Source organism: Malaclemys terrapin, chromosome 20 (assembly GCF_027887155.1).
Source record: "Malaclemys terrapin pileata isolate rMalTer1 chromosome 20, rMalTer1.hap1, whole genome shotgun sequence".
Lineage (NCBI taxonomy): Eukaryota > Metazoa > Chordata > Testudines > Emydidae > Malaclemys > Malaclemys terrapin.
The window spans coordinates 2,043,221-2,064,484 of record NC_071524.1 but is presented as its reverse complement, the minus strand read 5'-3'; the positions used below and the strand labels follow the sequence as shown (position 1 = coordinate 2,064,484).

Here is a 21,264-nt window from a genome sequence, read left to right as displayed (position 1 = left end):
GGGGCCGAGAGCTGACAGCAGTGGCCCATGGTTTGGTGTGTGGCCCGCTGCTACCCAGCTGGTGGCATCAGTCCCATGGAGATAACAACCTGCTATAGCTACACCCACCCACAGCTGGCTCTCCAGGGGCTGCGAGGGGTGGTTAGAAGAGCACTTGCTCTTGATGGGGACGGACAGCCTGACCCAGCGGGCACTTGGGTTCTCCTCCCACCCGACACCTTCAGGTAAGTCACAGCGCCCCCGTGCCTCAGTTTCCCCTCCCCCATAGCCCCTCTCGTCTCTTTTGATTGCAAGTTCTTTCAGGCAGGGGTCTCTCCCACTCTCTGCCTGGGCGTGGCCCCAACCTCAGCACCTCTCTGCCTGGACAGCAGCTGAGAGGATGCCCCCCCATTCCAGCCCCCGAGGGGTCCCCAAACACCTCCCCCCCCTTCCAGCTGCCCTGGAGAGCCGAGCCCCGACTTGGCACTGCCGCGTGGAGACAGACACAGGCGGGTGGAGCCCAGGGGATTGGAAAAAGTGTTTAATTACGACGGGAAATAAAAGGGGGGGAGGGAACACTCCATACACACACTGAGGGGGGAGCTAACAGAACAGGCGGGGGGGGGGCGCGGAACGAGGAGATCCTTCTCAGCCAATATGCAACGGCACAGAGAGAAAGGCGCAAGGAGACGTCTCTACTATGGAATAACCATCACTGGCAGCCGTCGGGTGGGGGGGCCCTTGAGGGCCGGGAGGAAATCGGGGGGGGGGGGTGGTCTTTCTTTTTGGGGAGGGGCCAGAAAACAATTGAAAAAAAAACAAAACAAAACCATTTTGGCCATAAAATAGAAACCCGCCACGTGGCCGAGGGCCGGCCCGGCCCGGCGGCTACCAGAAGTCGCGGCGGTGGTAGGAGTCGGGGTCGCAGTACTTGGTGACCACCACTCTGTTGGCGAACTTGCGGCCGGTGAGGCCCTGCATGGCCTTCTGGCAGTCGAAGACCGAGGTGAACTCCACGAAGATCTGGGGGGGGGAGGGGAGAGGTTACAGCACCAGCCAGACGTGGAGATGAGGGTGCGGGGGCCGAGGTTGGCTCTGTCCCACTCCCACACCCTCTGTTGTAGCCACCAAACCCCACTCCCCTCCCAGAGCCAGGGAGGGGACCCAGGAGTCCTGGCTCCCAACCCCGTTATAACCACTAGCCCCCATTCCCCTCCCAGAGCCAGGGACTGAACCCAGGAGTCCTTACTCCCAGCCCCCCCCCCCCTCTAACCACTAGCCCCCACTCCCCTCCCAGAGCCAGGGAGAGAACCCAGGAGTCCTGACTCCCAGCCCCCACTGCTGTAACCACTAGCCCCCACTCCCCTCCCAGGGCCATGGAGAGAACCCAGGAGTCCTGACTCCCAGCCCCGCACCCCCCCCCCCACCCGCTAGCCCCTTCTCCCACGCACCTTGCCACAGCCGGGCACCTCGACGCCGTCGACGGGCCGGGGGATCTCGATGGACTTGACCACCCCGTACTTGCTGCACTCGTCCCGCACGTCCTCCACGATCTCCTCGTACTCCTCATCGTCGAGCAGCTCCTCGGGCAGCACCATGTTCATGAGGCAGAGCACCTCGGTGGGGTGCCCGCCCATCTGCACCTGCGAGCTCATCAGCCCGGGCACCTGCAGCGTCACCGGGGTCTGGTTTATCGTGCTCTGCAGAGACGGGGGTGGGGGGGGGGTGTGTGTTATGCACTGGCCCAGGCCTGGCCCCGAGAGCCCCTTCCTGGCCAGCTTGCCATGAGCTCCGGCCTGCTGATCCTGGCCTCTGAGCTCGCCCCCACCCCTGGGGGCTCTTCGAGAACCCCAACCCTTGTGGTTGAAGGCGGGACACTGCCTGGGTTTGCCGAGAGCCTGAGCCCATTGCAGTTTGGGGAGGATAAGCAGCGCTCCCCCATCCTAACCACTTGAAATCACCCCCCGCCCAGCCTCTCCAGTAAGATAGCCAATGGGAGCTCCCGGAAACGGCCCTGGCACCCCAAAATAACGTGGGAGAAAAAGCAACAAGTTTTCTGTTTTTTTGGGGTGGAGGGGGGGGGGGGAGAGAAAAGGCAAGTTTTGCAAGGAAAACTGCCCCACCCGTTCTAGGAGCATGAGAATTGCTCAACTAAACCAGACCAAAGGGCCGAGCTAGCCTGGGATACCAACCCCGCTTGCTCTAACCCACTCCCCTCCCAGAGACGAGGAGAGAACCCAGGAGTCCTGGCTCCCAGCCCCCCCTGCTCTAACCACTAGAGCCCACTCCACTCCTAGAGCTGGGGAGAGAACCCAGGAGTCCTGGATCTAACCACTAGACCCCATTCCCCTCCCAGAGACGAGGAGAGAACCCAGGAGTCCCAGCTCCCAGCCCCCCTGCTCTAACCACTAGAGCCCACTCCCCTCCCAGAGCCAGGGAGAGAACCCAGGAGTCCCGGCTCCCACCCCCCACTCACCAGCGTGGCGTTCTTGGCTCCGACGCTGGCTCTCTGCACCAGCAGTTTCTTGTCACCCAGTTGCATGCCGTTCAGCCCGGCGATGGCCTTCGAAATCAGAGGGGAAATGAATCTGGCTGCTCCCAGCGCCGGAGCGGGCGGCTCCTCCCCCCGGCCTCCCGCTGCAATCAGCACAGACGCGAAGGGCGACGGACAGACGGACGCGCACACACACACTCACGCAGCTCTCCTCTGCCCCCGGGGCGCCTGGCTGGTGCTGGGAGGGCAGGAGCGGCCGGCTCCGAAGGCTCCCCTGCCCTCCCCCAGGGGGCGCTGCATTACCTGCGTCTCTGAAGGCCTCCTGGGCCGCGGGGGCACGGCCAGCGGGGGGCGCTGGGGCCAGGTGCCAGCCACGGACGCCCCCTCGCCGGGCCGGCAGGGGAACCTCTCGACCGACTGCGCAACCTCGCTGCATTTCCCCACACAGCAGGGGGCACCCCGCCCCCAAAAAGCCAGGTGGGGGGCAGGAGCACAGCCTGCCTGGGGACAAGAAGTGTGTGTGTGGGGGGCACAGCCCGGTGACCCAGACAGGCTGGGGACAGAAAGTGGAGAGGGGGCATAGCCCCAAGACAGGCTGGGCACAGAAGTAGGGGGCGGGGGAGGCATGTTCCCAAAAGACGGGGCCTCACAGTCAGGCTGGGGACAGGCCCAAGTCAGGCTTCTGCCAGGAAGGGGGGCTGGGGCAGCACACAGAGGTCCAAAACACAGGCTGAGGACAGAAGTGGGGGCGCAGTGGGGCTCAAAGGACAGGAAAGGGGGCGGGGGACACAGGCCTAAAGGACAGGCCGGGAACAGGAAGCGGAAAGGGGAGCGCAAGTCCGAAAGACAGGCTGAGGACAGGAAGGGCCGGGTGGGGACAGGAAGTGGGGGGAGGCCCACAGAGACCCAGACAGGCTGGGGACAGGAAGTGGGGGGCCCGAAAGACGGGCTGGGGGCAGGAGCCCGGATGACACAGACACACACACACGCACCCTCTCGCAATTTACCCAAGCGCCGAGGTCTCGCGCCCAGCATGCACCATTAGACCAGCTCTCTCTAAGCCCTCCGGGGGTGGGGGGGGTGGGGAGGGAGGAAGAGTTGGGGGGGGGTTATGAAGTTACGCGCATCTAAGGACCCTCTCTGTGGCAGGATGCCCCTCTCCCGCCAGCGCCGGGGCTGACTTTTTGTGGGGGACGATTTGAAGGGGCGCACGGGGTCGGGGTGGTTTGGTTGGTTGCTTGGTTTTTTGCTTTTTTTTTTTTTTTAATCCAAAAAAAAAATACATTAAAAAAAATTATATATATACTTGCATTTGAACAACTACCGCTGGGAATGCAGCGCACAGAGGGCCCCTGCTGTTACGGTTCTCTTCCTCCTCCTCCCGCTATAACAAAAAGCACAGCGGGAGAAGAGAAAACACCGTTATATAGAAAGTCCGAAGAGATTTCTATAAGGCTGCGACCGACGCGGGCAAGTCAGGATCGGCGCTGGAGGCAGCTGCGGCTAAGGGAGGAGATTTCCCGGCCATAGCGGGATCTGATGGGGGGGTTTTATTTGGAGAGGGGGGGATCTTACCGGCTTGCATGGGCAGAGCAGAGCTGGGGTCTTCGGATTGGTTTGTGGCCGCTGTTCGGGCTAAGATTGGGGAGAAGGGGGGGAAAAAGGGGGTGGGGGGAGAGAAAACGAGGCGATCACAGCGACGAGGCGCGGCCTATGGGGGCCCCCGGAGCTGTAAAGGAGAGAAAGGCTGGCGCTCCCTAGGGGTGGAGGAAAAAAATTCACCTGCTCAAGGAGGGGAGGAGGAAAAACCAAACAAAAGAAAACCAAAAAAAAAGGAGAACGCACACACCCCCACGGCTGGCTGGGCTGACGGACGCAGGCCCCTCGGAGGGCGGCAGAGCTGCGAGGAGAGGCGGGCGGAGGAGGAGGGAGTTGGGAAGTACCTGGTCTGTGACGTTGATGTCCACGTACTCGCAGAAGGCGTAGCCCTTGGACAGCCCGGTGGCGCTGTCCTTCACCAGGTTGAAGGCCTTCAGGGGCCCGAAAGAAGTCAGCAGCTCCTTCACCTGGGGCGGACGGGGAAGGGCAGGGTGAGGCGGGCAGGCAGCGAGGACTCCTGGGCGATTGTGGGCACGCCTCCCCTGCCTCAGTTTCCCCTCCCCACCCTTTGTCTGTTTAGCCCAGGAGCTCCGTGGGGCAGGGTTGGCTGTCACTGTTCTGGGTGCTGCCCGGGCACACGACGGGCTCCCCTGGGCTTTGGCTGCTGGGTGGCACTGGCACAATGCTCCCCCCAGTCTCGGTCGTTGGATGCCCAGGCAGCGCCTGTCGCGGCTCTAGCTAGAGGCTAGGCACGACGAGGGCTGAACGCCGCCACCTCCCGTAATTCAAAGCCCTCCCCAGCAAAGATTTCCCATCAGCCCCACTCTCAGGGGGCAGCTCGGGCTCACACCAGAGCAGATGGGTGTTGAGAGCCGGGAGCCACGGGCTAAGAAGCCAGCGGGCTGGAGCTACTCGTGGGAAAAAGCCCCTTCCCGGGGCCCTGTGGGGCGAAGCGGCCCTGGGTTGATCCGGGCGCTGTCCAAGGGAGGCCGCCCGCTGCCCTGTGCTCACCTGATCGTCGTTTAGGTAGTTAGGCAAACCCCCAATGAAGAGCTTGTGAGCCGAGTCCGGGACCACGGTGGACACCACGCCTGCCGGGGGTAGAGGGAAGGGAACAGATGGGGGTCCCACACCGTCCTGCATCAAGGCAGCCATGCCCCACAAGACAGCAACACAGCCCCCGCTCCTCCCACAGGACCACCTCTGAGGTGGTCCCTGCAGTCACAGCCCCCACGCCCCAGCCCAGAGAAACCATGTCCCAGTACCAGGCAATGGGTCCCCCTATAACCGGCCCCCACGCCCCACCCCAGAGGGGCCACGTCTCAGCAACCAGTGAGGGGTCCCCATATAACCAACCCCGCACGCCCTAGCCTAGAGGGGCCATGTCCCAGCGCCGGGCAAGGGGTCCTGCTGGGCGTCTGGTCCCTCCCTCCAATTTCTCCAGCCTCCCCAATCCTGGGCTCCCTGCCCTGCTGCTCCACACCCAGACGGGCATACGTTACAATGCCATGCAGCACGTGTCTAAAGAAGGACCAGGCACCCGGCTGGATCTCCCCTGCCCCAGTGCGCTCTGGGAGAAGGCGCAGGCCCGCTCACCCGTTGGCCCCACACCGGAGCGGGGGGGCTACTCACCTGGCACGTAGACAGATGGGTTCTCAGACATGCCGGGCAGCGGCTGATAATCATGGGGGCGGCGGATCTTCAGCGACTGCCCCTGGAAGATGATGCCGTCGAATGCCATGGCCTGGGTGGTCTCGTCCACAGAGCGGAACTGCAGGAGAGTCGGGGGAAGCCGATGAGGGACACGGACGCCCGATTGGCACCACAGCCCAGAGCCCCTTAACTCACATGATCCGCCAGTGATTTGGCCCAGATCTCCCCCCACCCGAGTGGGACCACTGCCCGACTGCCCATGTAACCCAGTCTCCAAAAATGAGCGGACAAGGTATGTGACACCCCTGTTGTGTCAACTGCCTGCTGCACAGCGCCCCCTACTGGCCACGTCTGGAATAATCTGGCCCTGGAGGGAGCGCTGTCCCAGCCCATCGCTGGGGGGTGTCTTAATCCAGGCTTTGAGCAGGGTTTTGACCCAATTCCCCCTACCAGGCACACAGAAAACCCTCTGACCTGGTGCTTGAAGTCGAAGCTCCATGACCCGCCTGGGAGGGATTGGGGGGAGCGGGAGGGTGCTAGAAGCCAGGTTCCCTGACCTGGGAGGGGGTGTGTGCAGTTAGAACCCGGGAAGGAACTCGCCGCTTTGCAGTAAGGACAGGGGCTAAGTCACGCGAGCGCTAACAACACTCCAAGGCCTTCCCACAATTCCCCCGCAGGCCAGACGAGTTCCGCACAAAGACCCCTGGAACCTGGGCCCAGCCGCGAGGTCTGGCCGAGCGGCGCGGTTGCTCACGCCCGGGCTAGCTGTCCCATGCAGATGTAGCCACAGCGGTCGGCTGATGCCCCGGGACAGGGTGGGGTGTCCATCACGCTAGAGCTGGGGAAAAGATTTCCCCCCAAACTGATTTTCCACGGAGAACAGGGATTTTGGCAAAACAAAGTTTTGCACAAGAAGCACCTGCTTCCCGGAGGAAAAAAACCCACAATGCCCTAAAACCAAAATATTCCTATTTAACACTGGTGTAGACTCCAGGCAAGCAAACTGCTCACCTCTACAAACTGGAATTCCTGGCTGCATTTCATCTCCCATGATGCACCACAGCCAGGGACTCCCAGGATGCACTGCCTTCCCAATCCAAGATAGGTCATGGTGCACCATGGGAGTTGTAGTTCCCTTATTTGCATCTACAGGCTTGGGTCTCTGCTGGCCAGACTACACCACCCATGGAGCAACACAGCCAGGGACTCCCATAATGCACTACCTCCCCTCTCCAAGAGGACAGCTGGGGTGCATCATGGGAGATGGAGTCCAAACAGGTGGCCCAGGCTGTAGAGGAGAATGGGGGCATGAATCATCCCCTGAACTACAACTCCCATGAGGCACCACAGTGGCCTTTCAGCATTTCAGTTTTCAGCCAAAATATTTTGGTATCCAAATTTTTGCTGAAAAATAGAAACTTTCCAGGGAGGAGGAAACATTTTTCCCTACCAGCTCTGGATCTCACTCCCTCCCTTGCACACGGCAGACGTTCTGTTATCCCCACCAATGTCTCATCCTCCTTCCAAATGTCAAACGGACCCTGGCCTCAGTCCCATCACGTGGCAAGGAGTTCCACCGGCTACCGGCGGGACCCAGCTTCCTGCCAGAGGCCCCTTCAGCCAGTAATGCTGCCCCATATCAGACCACTAAGTCCAGTATTCCCCCCCGCCCCTCCCCCCAGGACAGACTAGATCCAGTCCTGCATCCGTGCCTCATGGGCAACACCCACCAATAACGCACTACGGCCCATGGTGCAATCCTCCTCCTGTCCCTGCTGCAATCACATATGGACCTTTCACAGATTCCCACATCCAGAAGGGACCATTGGGATCATCAAGGTCTGGCCTAAGCCCAGACAACCTCACCCAGTGATCCCAGAGCTGATCCTACAACCCATTATGAGACCAAAATGATTAAACAGGCAATTGTCAGCACCTGGAGGGTAACAGGGCTATAAGGAATAGCCGGTACGGACTTGGGGAGAACAAATCCTGCCAAACCAACCTAACTTCCTTCTTTGGCAGGATTATTGGCCGACCGGACAGGGGGATGTGGTGAAGTATCTTGATTTAGCAAAGCTTTGACACGGTCCTCGCAAGCAAACTAGGGAAAGCCGCTCCAGATGGAATTCCTGTACGGTGGGCGCACACCTGGTTCAAAGACCGGCAATCTGACTAGTTAGCAATGGGTCACTGTCAAACTGGGAGGCCGGTCCAGCAGAGGTCAGTCCTGGGTCCGGTACTAGGCAATATTTTCGTTAGTGACTTGGATAACGGAGTGGAGCGTGCGCCTATAAAATCTGCAGATGAGACCCGGCAGTGAGGGGTCACCAGCGCTTTGGAGGTTAGAATTCCAAACAACCATAAACTGGGTCTGAGATCAACCCGACGAAATCCAACGAAGACAAGCACAAAGTGCTTCCCTTTGGTGAGGGGGAGCCAACGCAGAGCTACGAAGTGGGGACTAACTGGCCGGGGGGGGGGGGGGGGGGGAGGGAGAGGATGTCGCACTGGCTTCCAAGGGAGGTTTTTAAGAACAGGTTGCACAAACTCCCATCAGGGATGATCTAGGGACACTTGGTCCTGCCTCAGTGCAGGGGGCTGGACTCAATGATCTCTCAAGGTCCCTTCCAGCCCGGAATTTCTGATCTGTAATTTCAGGGGGGAGCTCAAGAGGTGCTTTCGGAAGGAGAATCCGGTCTGAATTTTAACCGACCGAGAGACAGCAAAACCCACCCCGACCCTATGTCAATTGCACCAAAGGCTCATTCTCCTCCCGGGACCCCGTCTCGTCATCTTCCTGGCCCTGCCTCTTTCTGCTAGACCAGTGGGTCCCAAACTTTAACAGCCCGCGAACCCCTTTCACTAAATTGTGAAATCTCGTGAACCCCCTCCTAAAAATGAATATTTCCAGGGATTTAAGTTTAAATGTCCTCAGTGTGATGGATGCACTTGCTTTGCTCTGCATAGCTCTTGGAAGTCCGGAACCACTGGAGAAAGATAAAGTCTCAGGTCTGGTTCGGCATCAAGTCTGTTTCTGTGGTTTTCAGATGTGCAGACGAGGAAAACGCTTTCTCGCACAAGTACGTTGTTGAAAATGGTAACAAAAGTGCAGCAGCTTTTTCTGTCAGAAAGGGGTACTTGTTTCTGAAACTCAGCCAAAAGTTCATTGGAGCGCTGGGGTTCGGGCTGACGGGGGCAGAGCTCGGGCTGCCAGCCCAAACTGCCCAGCCCCGCCCTCCCTGGGGATTGGGCTGTCTGCCCTACAACCAGGTCCCACCTTCTGCCTCCAATGCCCGGGGTCCTCCGGCCATTAGTGAAATTTTTCCAGCGAATCCCCTGTAATGTTCTGCAAACCCCCAGGGGTTCGCGAACCCCAGTTTGGGAACCACTGTGCTAGACTGAAGTGTCCTCTGCCAGCAGAAGTCTCCTCCACCGGGAGGTGCTTGCAAGCTGAGGACCAACTCACCTTTGAACCATCCCCAGAAAGACTAAATCTGCCGTCTCCCCAGAACAGCCCACGGGGGGTCCAATACGGCTCATTAACGCAGAAAGGATTCACAGATTCAATAGCCAGAGAGGGACCACTGTGATCATCTAGTATTTAGTGCATAACACAGCCAGAGAACGTCCCCCGAATAATTCCTGTTCGAACCACAGCGGATCGGTTCGAAAAACAGCCAGCATGGATTTCTGGGGCCAGAAATTCCACCCCGGGCCTTGGTAGTCTGCTCCCGTGGTGAATTCCCCTCGTGGGTAAATATGCGCCTTATTTCCAGTCTGAATGTGTCCAGCTTCAACCGGCAGGCGTTGGAGCAGGTTAGACCTTGCTCTGCTAGACTAAAGAGCCCACGATCACATCTCTGTTCCCCATCTAGGTACTTAAGAGACTGGATCAAGTCACCCCCTAAGCTCCTAGCTAAGGGGATTGATCTCCTGGAGTCTGTCGCTATACGAACTGTTTTTCAATCCTTGCATTGTTCTCGTGGCTTTTCTCTGAACGCTCTCGAATTTAGCAACATCCTTCTGGACTTGTGGACACCGGAATCGGACAATAAGGTATGTTACGGGAGCATGTAGGAGCCCAGGGCCTCATCGTGCCAGGCGCTGTACGGACAGAACGGAAAGCCGACTCACCTCCAGGAAAGCAAAATTCTTGTCCTGATTGATCTGCACAGCCAAGACGGGGTTGCCAGGGGCCTGGGTCAGCCCTCCAAGGCGCATCTGAGCGTTAAAGAAATCCATCATGGCCTCCTGCGGAGAGAGAGAGGGGAAAAGAAGCGATGTAGGGCAGTGCACCACCGGGCCCGGAATTTCAAATAGATAGCAAAGAGCAGGTGGGAAAACTAGAACAGCCTACTTGCCTTGCATGATGGTAGCAAACTTTTGTGCTACGAGGGATTTCAGCCCCACAATTTTCACTTTAAAAAGAAATGGAAACAACTTTTTGATCTTGGTTTTTTGGTTGAGCGAGAGTCAAATTCAAATACTAAGAAAGAGAGCACTTCCCCTACTGCTATCTGGAAGGGGAGCTGGCCCCTGGCACCAGACAGGACAAATTAAAAGAGAGGGCTTGCAAGTCACTGGAGCGGAGGATGTTAAAACCACGCCAGCGTTCCTGTTACCATGTCCAGGAGCGAAGAGGGCAAATAACTGAGACCCAAATTGCACTGCTCACAGGGGTAAGTAGAGCCACCCGTCTGCACGTGTCACAGGGATAGAGACCTGAGCCCACTCGGGACAGGTGCAGCTACCGATTCCCAACAGCGTTCACGGACACAGTTCCGGTTCCCGCCCCTGGCACTCCCAGGCCTCTTGGGCTTTCAGGACTGATCCCCCCTCCCCCCGCAAGGCTATAATGCAGCTGAGGGAGCAGCATATCCTTCAGCCACCTAGCTCAGGTGGTCGGCCCCAGTGAGACGCTACGGTCAGTGTTTGCCCCGAAGCCGCCTATGTGTTTAGCTGCATGGCGTCAACCTCACTCCGTGGATTCTGCTCTCCTTTGCGGCCAGCGCTGCCCTGTTTTGGAGAGAAAAGTTATATCCTCCGGCGCTCCTCAACGGGTCCCGGACAGAGAGAGAGTGCGGGCGACACACGGACAAGAGAGAGCGGCAGCCGGGCTGCCGAAGCCACCAGTACCTCAGTGATGCCGAAGGGGATATTTCCAACGTAGAGGCGGCGGGCCTGTCGGGTCATCTGGCTGCCGACCACCGGGACCGGGGTAGGGGTCACGGCCAATCCATCAGGGGTCATGGTTGGGAGGAGAGCTGTGGCTGGAATCTGACCCGCGGCTAGGAGAGAGAAACACCAATCCACACGTTCAAAAGCCGATTCCCTCCCCCTGCGCCGATGGGGAGTGGGGGGCGATGGGGCAGAGAGAGCTAGAGGGCCGGGGCGGTCAGCAGAGGTCTGCTCCCTGCTCGGACAGATGGCACCTAGGCGGGATAGATACCTTGCATGGCTTTGTACTGCATGGGGGTGATGTGCTCAAACCCGGGCGGGGGCACGTCCCAGTACTTGCGGATCTTCTTCTTCTTCTCATGGCGGGGGGAGCGGCTGCCGAGAGAGGAGAGACGCGTCACCGGGCAGGAGGGGTGAGGTTTGACCCAGGCTAGGACGACGGTTTCTGCACCACGAGGTGCTTTGATCCAACCCAGCCAGGGTCGCCACTCAGGATTTGGGGTGAGTTCCCGACCCACTAGGCCCTACCCCCTTTTTTGGCCAATCCCGGCAGCGGCTTGAGGCAAGAGCCGACTGCCTAGACCAGCAGGGGTCAGCATGGAGAAGCCATGCTCCACCGTTGCTGACACGGAATCCCTCCCGCCTGGGGGTAAGCTAGTCCCTCCCGTGCCTCGGTTTCCCCACCTGTTCAATGAGGAGAACGGCACTCACCTCAAGGGACCAGCGAGATTTAGGGGTGACCTGCAGAGGGGAGGGAAACAGAAGTCAGGTTCGCGCCCTTTCCTGCTTCTTTATGGCCACTGAAAGGACCGTTCAGAGATTTCATTCCTGCATTCGCCATTCAGAGACTCTGGGGGTGACTGGAGAACTGGCTAGGTCGGGGCATTACAGGAACACCAGCAGAGAGACCTGATTCACCGACAGGGGAAGGAATCTTCCGCTGACTTGCCCCAAAAGTCTGACACGTGGTTCAGAGATCCCTGTCAAAATTCCCCTTCCAATTAAGGGCAGAGCAAGTGTCTAACGCACTCTCCCCACAGCTCAACAAGGGGAGCTCCAGATGCGATGACAGGCACACCCCCAAACAGGCTTACGTGGATGTCTTGTCCCACCCCAAACCCTCAAGAATTTCAGGCCATGTTACAGGGCCATTGCCGCGTCTTTCGGGCTTTATAAACAGCCAGAATGCCACTGGGAGATCAGAGCCTGGGGGACAGAGGACAGTGCCGGCTGGTGGTAACGGAGGCAGTGGAGGGCCCTGGCACACAGCTTCTGGGGCGTTAATATCGGCTGCGTGGTAACCCTATCAGCTTCTTTCAGGTCTCGCTGAACCTGTGTCCTGGCCCCGGCCTGTCAGCCCTCCCAAAGGGAAAGGGCTCTGCGGCAGCACCCGAGGGACGGCAGAACCCTCAGTCTGTGCTGCCTGGACTCCTAGGGCACTGGGCCCCCCCAAAACTCCAGCCAGAGGGGAGTTATGTCTGAGAATGTGCCCAGAGAATGGCCAGTGTCTGTCCCGGCCCTCCTAACGGCAGGAGGATAGAGAGGTAAAGAGATTTATTCTTCCCCCACACGTATACAGGTCACAGAACAAGTTACTGCAGAGCTGGGGATAGAACCTAGGAGTCCTGGCTCCCAGCCCCCCCTGCTCTAACCACTAGACCCTGCTCCCTTCCTAGAGACGGGGATAGAACCCAGGAGTCCTGGCTTCCTGCCCTAACCATTAGGCCCCACTCGCCTCCCAGAGCCGGGGAGAGAACCCAGGAGTCCTGGGTCCCAGCCCCCCTGCTCTAAACACTAGACCCCACTCCCCTCCCAGAGCTAGGGGGTAGAACCTGTGTTCCCTCTAAGCTGCGTAGCCGCCCAAGAGTCAATCAAGTGCTGCGCACTGATTAGCAGAGCCGTGCACATCTGGCGGCATGTGCTTGACGCCTCCCACACGCCTGCTGTTCCTGCCCTCTGCCAGCTGCTCACAGGACCCTCCTGCTGGCTGTGCAGAGCGGGGGGAGGGCACGGATATCAGGGTGTCCCTCTCCCCCCAGCCCATGTACCCCATCTCAGGAGACCTGCTGCAGTCTAAATAACCAGCTTTCTGGTGAGCGAGTGCCTTAAAGAGAGCGCACGGGTCTCTCAGACTTCCCCAGCAGCACACCCACACAGTCTCTGTGACACACACACACACACACACACATACACACAGTCTGTCTCTCTCTCACACACACACACACACACAGTCTCTGTCTCTGACACACTCACCTCCCAACACATACTTGTGTTGTTGCTGTTGTTGTTAATTCTTGGTTCTTCCTGCAATGCACATATATTCTCTGTAATGTTACTCTTTCAAAGTGTGTTATTTCAGTGTTCTGGCTGGTCTATGCATTTCATCATTTGACTTCTCTCTTAGCATTCAATTTAATTCTTTGAGAACAGTGAGTTCTAAAATGCCTAACCTGCCCTGGCTGGAGTAATTATCCCTATGGGAACTTTTCAAACATATATTCTAGCTAGGTTTTTGTTTCTACTGGTGGTGCACATCCGCACATTACCTGCACATGGATGGAAAAAGTTAGAGGGAACATTGGAGAGAACCCAGGAGTCCTGGCTCCCAGCCCCCCTGGCTCTAACCCACTAGACCCCACTCCCCTCCCAGGATAGAACCCAGGAGTCGTGACTCCCAGTCCCCCTCCCCTATTCTAACCACTAGACCCCACTCCCTTCCCAGAGCTGGGGGTAGAACCCAGGAGTGCTGGCTCCCAGCCCCCCAACTCTCTTCCCAAGGCTGGCGCTTGGGGCCAGCCATTCCCCCTCCGGCTTCTCGAACCGGCCCTGGCACCAGTGAGGATGCGGGAGGGGGGGAGACGAAGGGTTCCCGGGGCTCAGCCCACCCCTCCCTACCTGCGTCGCCTGCGGTCCCGCGAGACGCTGCGCTGGTCTCTGTTGCGCCTCTCCCGGCTCCGGCTGCGGCGCTTCCGTTCGCGGCTCCGCGAGCGGCTATGGCTGCGCTTCCGGTGACGGTTCTCCTTGTCGCGCTCTGCGGGGGGGGAGGGGGAGGGCGGGCGGGTTAGCGGGGGACGCATGGGCCCTGCCCCCGATTCTTGGCGTCCCATCCCCCAGCTACTCATCTCCCCACACGGGGGCCTGGGCCTTGCCTGGCTCCGCTGTGGGTCCAGTTGAAATAACAGGCGCTAGTTTGCCTAATGCAGCATGTGGGGGACTCCAACTCCCAGCATGCAACGCCCCCTCCATCTCAGAGGTGCAGCCAGCAGAGACTCCAGCTCCAGCCATGCCACACTGCATGGCATACTGGGAATCTTAGTTTTGGGGGGCTGCACCTCTACACTTTGCCTTGTGATGGGGGTGGCGCAAGCCCCCTAGGGAAGCCAGCCAGGCAGACAGCCACAAGGAACCACAAGGCCTTCTATCCGAGGGTCCCCCCACACCTCCTGCCGCACCTACAGAGCAGGGACAGGCTGCCCTAGATGCCAGGGCACAACCTTGATGCCAACTCTCCCCTCAATGCCACCTGCCATGCAGCCCCCCCATCCAATGCTACCCCTTCTGCCTTCCCTCAACCATCCCCACCCGATCCATCACCCCATAAGAGCGCCAGACTAACTCCTCGCGGGCCCCCTGCCTGCTGGGCTAGATAACACTGGCCGCCGAGCGCTCCCCACTGATTGCTGCTTTATTACCCCTATCCCAGAAAGAACAATAAAGGCCACATTTAGGTACCGAAAGGGAAGGCAGCAGAGCCTAAGTGAATTAGGCACTGAAGTTTGTAAACCTGACCCAACAGGAAACAGAACCCAGCAGTGCGGACGCCCCGCTCTCCTCCCCCACTCCCTTCCCAGAGCTGGGGAGAGAACCCAGGAGTCCTGGCTCCCAGCCCGCCCCACCGCCTCCTCGCTCTAACCGCTAGACTCCACTCCCTTCCCAGAGCAGGGGATAGAACCCAGGAGTCCCGATTCATATGCCAGTGATCTAACCACTGGACTTCACTGCCTCAAACACCCCTGGCTCTGCTGTTTGCCCTGTCAATGTGACATTGAACGGTGCCTCTACCCCAGAGCCACAGCTGTATTCCCCCGCACCGTATCCAGCCCCAGATTCAGCCCCCAACAAGTGAACCTCCTGCCTGATTTTAGCACCGAGCACCTGCCAACCTCATTTCAGTGTATGGGGGGAAAATGGTCAGGGTTCCGGGTTTTTAACAGGCTCTGCTACTAGAGAAACTATGCTTCGAGGGGGGTCTTTAAAAAGGTTTGAAGGTAAAGAATAAGACACTATTCAAATATACCAGCATAGGGCTCCTGGGGGACCATGGGTGCCCCCCACCTGCCCCATAGCTTCCCAGTCACCCCCACAGCTCCCCCTGTGGCCCCCTGCCTGCTCCATAGCCCCTGTTCTCCCAGCACCCCTCTTCCCTCCATCTGCCCCATAACTTCAGCCTTCATAGAAACCCTTCCCCCAGCCCCCCACCCCATAGGCCACATTCCCCTAGACCCCCACCTGCCCTATAGGTCCCCTTCCCCAACCCCCCCAACTCCCCAATACCTTCCCAAACCCTCTTTATCCCCCACCTGCCCCTTAGCTCCCCTTTGCCACACGCCTCCACTCCCATCGCCCCGTGCCTCAATTTCCCTTACCAAACTGGGAGGGGGGCTAGACTTAACCACCGGGGCTGCATTTCTCATGTGCCCCTGCAACACCCACAGGGCCCCAATGGTCCTGAACCCCACCTTCCCTCACATCCCAAAGGCTCTGCATTTTACACTGGAAACGGTCTGAACCAGGAGGGAGTGGGGGGGGCCAGGCTCCAGATCAGAGCAGGAGCCGGCCAGGGACCAGGCCAAGAGCCCACAGCTGTGCTGGGAGGGAAAACAAAGGCCTGAGTCATAGGCCGGGCTGTACAAAGCCTCATTTGTGAGGACTGATCTGTTGATCCAGCCATGTGCGCAAGGGAGGGGGGGGGGGTTAGATTTCTCCATGGGGGGCAGGGAAGACAGGCTTGGCAAGCTCTGGAACTGCGCAAGACAGACAGCAGAGCGTGAACCACCCCGCTCCTAGCCCTGGAAGCCGCAGGGGGGAGTGGTTTGGCACCTGCTTGGGAGCCAGGGCAGGGGAGGGGTTTCAGCTCAGGGATAATTGACGCTTCCAGAGGTGGGGTCCAGCCCAAGAGGGGAAGGCCGGCCCTGCGACTAGGGTGCCAGCTGAAACCCCGGCTCAATTCCCTGCTCCGCCACAGACTGCCTGCGTGTCCTTGGTTCAGTCACTTAATCAGCCTGTGCCTCAGTTTCCCCACAGCGCTGCCAGGCGGGGGTGTTGGGAACGTAAATACACTAACGCGTGCGATGTGCACAGAGATCAACCGATGAAAAGCTCTAGGTAAAAGCTAGGAATGATACTAACCAAGTCCGGGGAGCAGCCAGAACTGCTGGGTTTGCATCCTGTCTCTAGAACGAACAGGGGAGAGCCCCTGGCCCACTGACACCCCGTTTACAAAGTGGGGAAAACACCCACCATTTTATCCGCTGATCCTGGGCAGAGTCAACGTTCCCTGGTGCCGACTCAGCAGACGGCCGCGGGTCAGGATGGACAGTTTCAGAGCCAACGGGACGCAAGGGAGAGACCACCCTTGACTGCCCCACAGCCGGTTTGGTCAGGGGGCGGTCAAGCGAGCCTCGCCCCCACGACCTTCAGGATTGTTACCGAGCTCCTGAACCACTCAGACACCGCACCCCTGGGTTCCTGACTGCTCGAGTTCATTGATCCCTCTCGGTATCGCTGCAGCTAGCGAGCTGGGCGCCGTTTCAGTCACAACCGGACGTCCTAGGGACCGGGGTGCTCAGCTCAGCCCGGGCGGCGTGACAGAGAGGGTACTAGCGTGGCTTGATCTCGGGGAGATTGGCTGGTCTCGTGGCAAGGCGCTGAGGAACATCTGGACTCCAGCGTTATACAAACCCTCACATCTAGCTATGGTAATTACCCGGCCCCCAGGACCTGTGGTAACTGAGCGCCTCACAGTCCTTGATATATTGTCTTCTCAGCTCCCCTGTGCTATTGTCTCAATTTTCCAGATCACTCCCCAACTACCACTTCTCAGCTGGAGATCTCAAAGCACTTCAAAAAAAAGAAGTTGGTTGCATTAGCCCCATTTTACGGATGGGGAAACTGAGGCATGCAGGTGACTTTCGCCAACACAGGGAGTCTGTGGCCAATCAGGGAATTGAATATGGATCCCCTAAGCACCGGACCAGCCTTACAGGACTCAACTGCCTTCCCCCAACCATGCCATGGCCCTACAGCCACCGATCGTCACTCTGAAAACCGGGCTCAAGGATCACAGCAGGACTGTGTTAGCAGGGGTTAATTTTCCATCACAGGCCGCGCCTAGCACCACCAGGACAGGTACATACAGATTTTCATGGGTAAATGTCCGTAAACATCTATTTTTCTCTCTCTCACACACACACACACACGCAAACAGACAAAAAAAATTCTCATCAATGATCGACATTTACAGATGAGTAAAGTAGGAAAAATGCTGCTTGAGAACAGGGTCCCACCTCAACGCGTACCAAACGCACGGCGGCGTTAGACCGTTATTGTCTGACCCACCCAGAACTTGCCCCAGCTGTGAAAATTCAAATTGATAAAAATATATATAAAAAAAAGCTTAAAAACCCCCTAATTTCATGCAACTGTGAAAATTTAAATTGATAAACAGAAAAAACATTTAAACACCCATCACTTTGCACAACTGTGAAAATGTAAATCAGCACAAAAAAAAAGATTTACTTCTTCCAATTCCACGCAACTGTGAACATTTAAATAGATAAAAAAATAAAAATGTTTAAAATCCATCATTTTGAGCTACTGAAAATTTAGAAATAGAAACCTTTAAATCCCATAATTTTGTGCAACTGTGACATTTAAATAAGAGAAAAATGCTTAAAACCCCATAATTTTGAGGAACTGTGAAAATGTAAGTCAAGAAACATTAAAAAAAAGGGTTAAAACCCCATAATTTTTGCACAACCGTGAAAATGTAAATAAACATAAGAAAAAATGCTTTAAAAAAATCCATATTATCTGTCTAAATTTCAAACAAAGTAAGACTCAAATTCTGCCAAGCTGAGGAATATAATACCCCACACCTCTGAGGGGTTATTTATAAAGGCTTTATGCTTTTAATAGGATGCTGGCTCTATTGCCTTTAGAGCTACCCTCTGCTTTGACGTAAGCAAGCTTCCAAAACACAATCTTTTTGCTGTTTTTATATGGGGGTCGGCTGACAGGGATGGACTTGGAATCGATTCCAGCTTCACCCCAGAGCGGGATGTCCCATGTGCTTCCTTCCTAACACAAGGGAAATGATCAATCATACAGCCAAGCAAGGGGGTTTTAAACCCTTCCAGGCCCTGGCCCAGAGAAACCCACCGACCCATGGAGGGGTTTCTCCGAAGAGATCAAGCCACAGTCCCCACGCTCCCTCCCCAATGCTGTAACAGGCAAGAGATTCACATCTGGCCCCTAACATGTGCCCATGGCTGCCATCACCCCTGCATCCAAGTGCAGGGCAGAGACAGTAGGCCTGCCCTGCCCCCAAAAATGCCCCCAGTGGTGACGTGTGACCCTCCCCACCCCTTGGGACTTATTTGCCTGGAGGGGACATCAGTTTCCTGCTGTAAAGAGGAAAACGGGTGATTTGGGCTTCCCTCTTTCCCCAGTCTGAGGGACCTGAGTCTCCTGGGATTGGGGGTGTTCCTACCCTGCTCTCCCCGACCCCCCCCCCAGTCCCAGGGGGCGAGAGGGGAGGGGATAAAACACCCAAATGTTTTACCCCCTCCCCCCCAGCCTGCTAAGGTTAATTATGGAGCTCAGTGTCTCTGCCCAAGGGGGTGCTACAGGGATGAACAGGGGCTGGCTGGCGGGATGCCAATGGAGGGGGGACTAGCAGAAGGGGTGCAGAGGCCATGGATTGAGAGGGGCACAGGGAGGGCTGGTGGGTTGGGGAGTTCAGGGTCAGGCTGGGCGGTTGTGGCAAAAGGGTGCTGGTGGGGGGCTATAGGGCAGGCACTCAAGGAATACACAGGCACTGGGGCAGACAGGGGTGCTGCTGGAGGGCATATGGAGCAGGAGTTTGGGGTTGGGCAATGCTATGGGGCAGGAAGGCAGACACTGGCAGAGGAAAGGGGAAGTGGAGGGGGATGGAGAAGTTGGGGGCAGGCAGGAGAGCTGCCTGGAAGCCATGTGGCAGTGGGGGGGGGGCATAAGATAGGCACTCAAATGTTGGGGGAGTACAGGCTGGAAGAGGGCTATGGGGCACGCTGTGGAAGGGTTGGCCCTCAGGAAGGTGTCGGGACTAGGGGAACAGGAGCTATGAGGCACGGGGGGGGGGGGGGGGGGGGGAGCCATGGGGCCGGCCCGGGGGGGCGCTATGGGGTTGGAGGGAGCTATGGGGCCGCTATAGGGAGCGGGATAGAGCCGTAGGGCTGGGCCGGGCAGGGCGCTATGGGGCGGGGGGAGCTATGGGGCCGCTATGGGGCGCGGGGGGAGCCGTGGGGCCGGCCCGGGGAGGGCGCTATAGGGCGGGGGAGCTGTGGGGCCGCTATGGGGCGCAGGGTGGAGCCGTGGGGCTGGGCCGGGGAGGGCGCTATGTGGGGGGGGGAGCTATGGGGCCGCTATGGGGCGCGGGGGGAGCCGTGGGGCCGGCCCGGGGAGGGCGCTGTGGGGCGGGGGGGAGCCGTGGGGCCGGCCCGGGGAGGGCGCTGTGGGGCGGGGGGGAGCCGTGGGGCCGGCCCGGGGAGGGCGCTGTGGGGCGGGGGGGAGCCGTGGGGCCGGCCCGGGGAGGGCGCTGTGGGGCGGGGGGAGCCGTGGGGCCGGCCCGGGGAGGGCGCTGTGGGGCGGGGGGAGCCGTGGGGCTGGCGGGAAGGGCCCCCCCGCGCACGCCGCGGGCCGGGCCCCATAGACGTTGGGGGGCCCCAGGCCCGGTCCTGCCCGCTCCCCCCGGCCCGGCTCCGGCCCGGCCCCGCCCCCACCTTGCTTGTTCTCGTTGAGCTGCCGCTCGAACTCGTCGAAGTCGGACATCGCGGCCCCTGCCTCGCTCCCGCACAGGCCGCGGCGCCTCCCGCTCGGCCACTTCCGCCCCACGCTCGGGAATCTCCGCCACCCCTCGGCCACTTCCGCCTGGCGCTCGGGGATCTCCGCCACCCCTCGGCCACTTCCGCCTGGCGCTCGGGGATCTCCGCCACTCCTCGGCCACTTCCGTCCGGCACTCGGCGATCTCCGCCCGCACTCGGCCACTTCCGCCCTGCGTTCGGTAATTTCCGCCGTCGCTCGGCCCCTTCCGCCCCGCACTCGGGGATCTCCGGGCTCCGCTGCTCGGAGACTCCGCCCACGCCCGGGTCCCGGCTTCGGGTGGTTCCGTCAGCTCTTCGGCTCCGTCCTCTCCTCCCCCGCCTTCTCGACGCTGCTTCGGCTCTTTCCGCCGTCCCGGGTCTACCCCGGGCCGCGAGAAAGGAGAAAGCGCGGAGTGTGGGGGAGGGGCCAGAATGGGGAGTACTTCCGGGTGGGACCGGAAATGGTATATAGGGCAAAGAGCAATCACTCCCAGCCCCATAAGTTACCCCCTGTGCCCCCCAACTGCCCTAGCGCAGCCCCCTACAGCACCATCCCCACCCCACACTGCTCCCCATAGCCCCCCATGACCACACCCAGCCCCACCCACCCCATAACCACCGCTCAGTGACCCCAGCCCCCATTGCCACCCCATGGCCCCCCCATTGAGCCCCACTGTCACCCCATAGCCCCCCACTATCCCAGACATCCCATAACCCCCACAGACCCAACTGAGCCCCATAACTTCCCCATCATCCCCCATTGAGCCCCCTGCCATTCTGCTGAGCCCCATAGACCCCCCACTGTGCTCCCCACTACCCCAGACATCCCACACCCCATATCCCACAACAGCCCCATAGCCCCAACTAAGCCCCATAACTTGCCTTTAGCAACCTCATAGTCCCCCACTACCCCACACATCCCACCGACTCCAGACACCCCACAGCCCCCCATAGCCTCAGCTGAGTCCCATAAATTCCCTTTAGCCACCCCATAGTCCCTGACTGAGCCCTATAGCCCCCTAGCCATGCCATAGTCTCCGCTGAGCCCCACAACTGTCCTGTAGCTCCCCACTGAGCCTCACAATTCTCCTATACCCCGCACTGAGCCCACAACGGTCCCAGAGGCCCCCCCCCAGATTCCCTTAATCCCCACTGAGACTCACACCCCCACAGCCAGGCGCTGCCCATGCAGTCGCTGGGATCGAGGCCCGTGTCGTGCTGCCCAGACACAGAGTG

General features: G+C 59.0%; 1 protein-coding gene across 3 annotated transcripts; it reads right to left on the bottom strand.

Moving 5' to 3' along the window:
* Nucleotides 1–505: 505 nt before the first annotated feature.
* U2AF2 (U2 small nuclear RNA auxiliary factor 2) lies at nt 506–20,059 on the bottom strand. 3 transcript variants are annotated; one of them, XM_054009904.1, is made up of 13 exons: nt 19,948–20,059; nt 13,802–13,937; nt 13,160–13,210; nt 11,618–11,647; nt 11,178–11,281; nt 10,865–11,016; nt 9,863–9,979; nt 5,705–5,843; nt 5,084–5,163; nt 4,417–4,539; nt 2,456–2,542; nt 1,431–1,679; nt 506–1,002 (listed from the first exon to the last, which is right to left on the bottom strand). In XM_054009904.1, the coding sequence occupies exons 1-13, from the start codon at nt 19,994–19,996 to the stop codon at nt 868–870; spliced, it is 1,452 nt and encodes a 483-aa protein (XP_053865879.1). In that variant the 5' UTR covers nt 19,997–20,059; the 3' UTR covers nt 506–867. The 3 variants fall into 3 exon arrangements, with proteins under 3 accessions (XP_053865879.1, XP_053865878.1, XP_053865880.1); XM_054009903.1 differs by having other exon boundaries at nt 2,456–2,552; nt 4,418–4,539; XM_054009905.1 differs by lacking the exon at nt 13,160–13,210 and having other exon boundaries at nt 2,456–2,552; nt 4,418–4,539.
* Nucleotides 20,060–21,264: the final 1,205 nt, after the last annotated feature.

Bases quoted from the DNA above. Each gene is read 5' to 3' on its own strand.
- U2AF2 (XM_054009903.1), bottom strand. From the start codon at position 19,996: ATGTCCGACTTCGACGAGTTCGAGCGGCAGCTCAACGAGAACAAGCAA. The intron at 11,648-13,159 runs GTGAGTGTGTCA...TCCCCTCTGCAG, and splicing joins ACACAAGTATGTGTTGGGAG to GTCACCCCTAAATCTCGCTG. The intron at 5,164-5,704 runs GTGAGTAGCCCC...TACCCCCGGCAG, and splicing joins CCCATCTGTCTACGTGCCAG to GCGTGGTGTCCACCGTGGTC.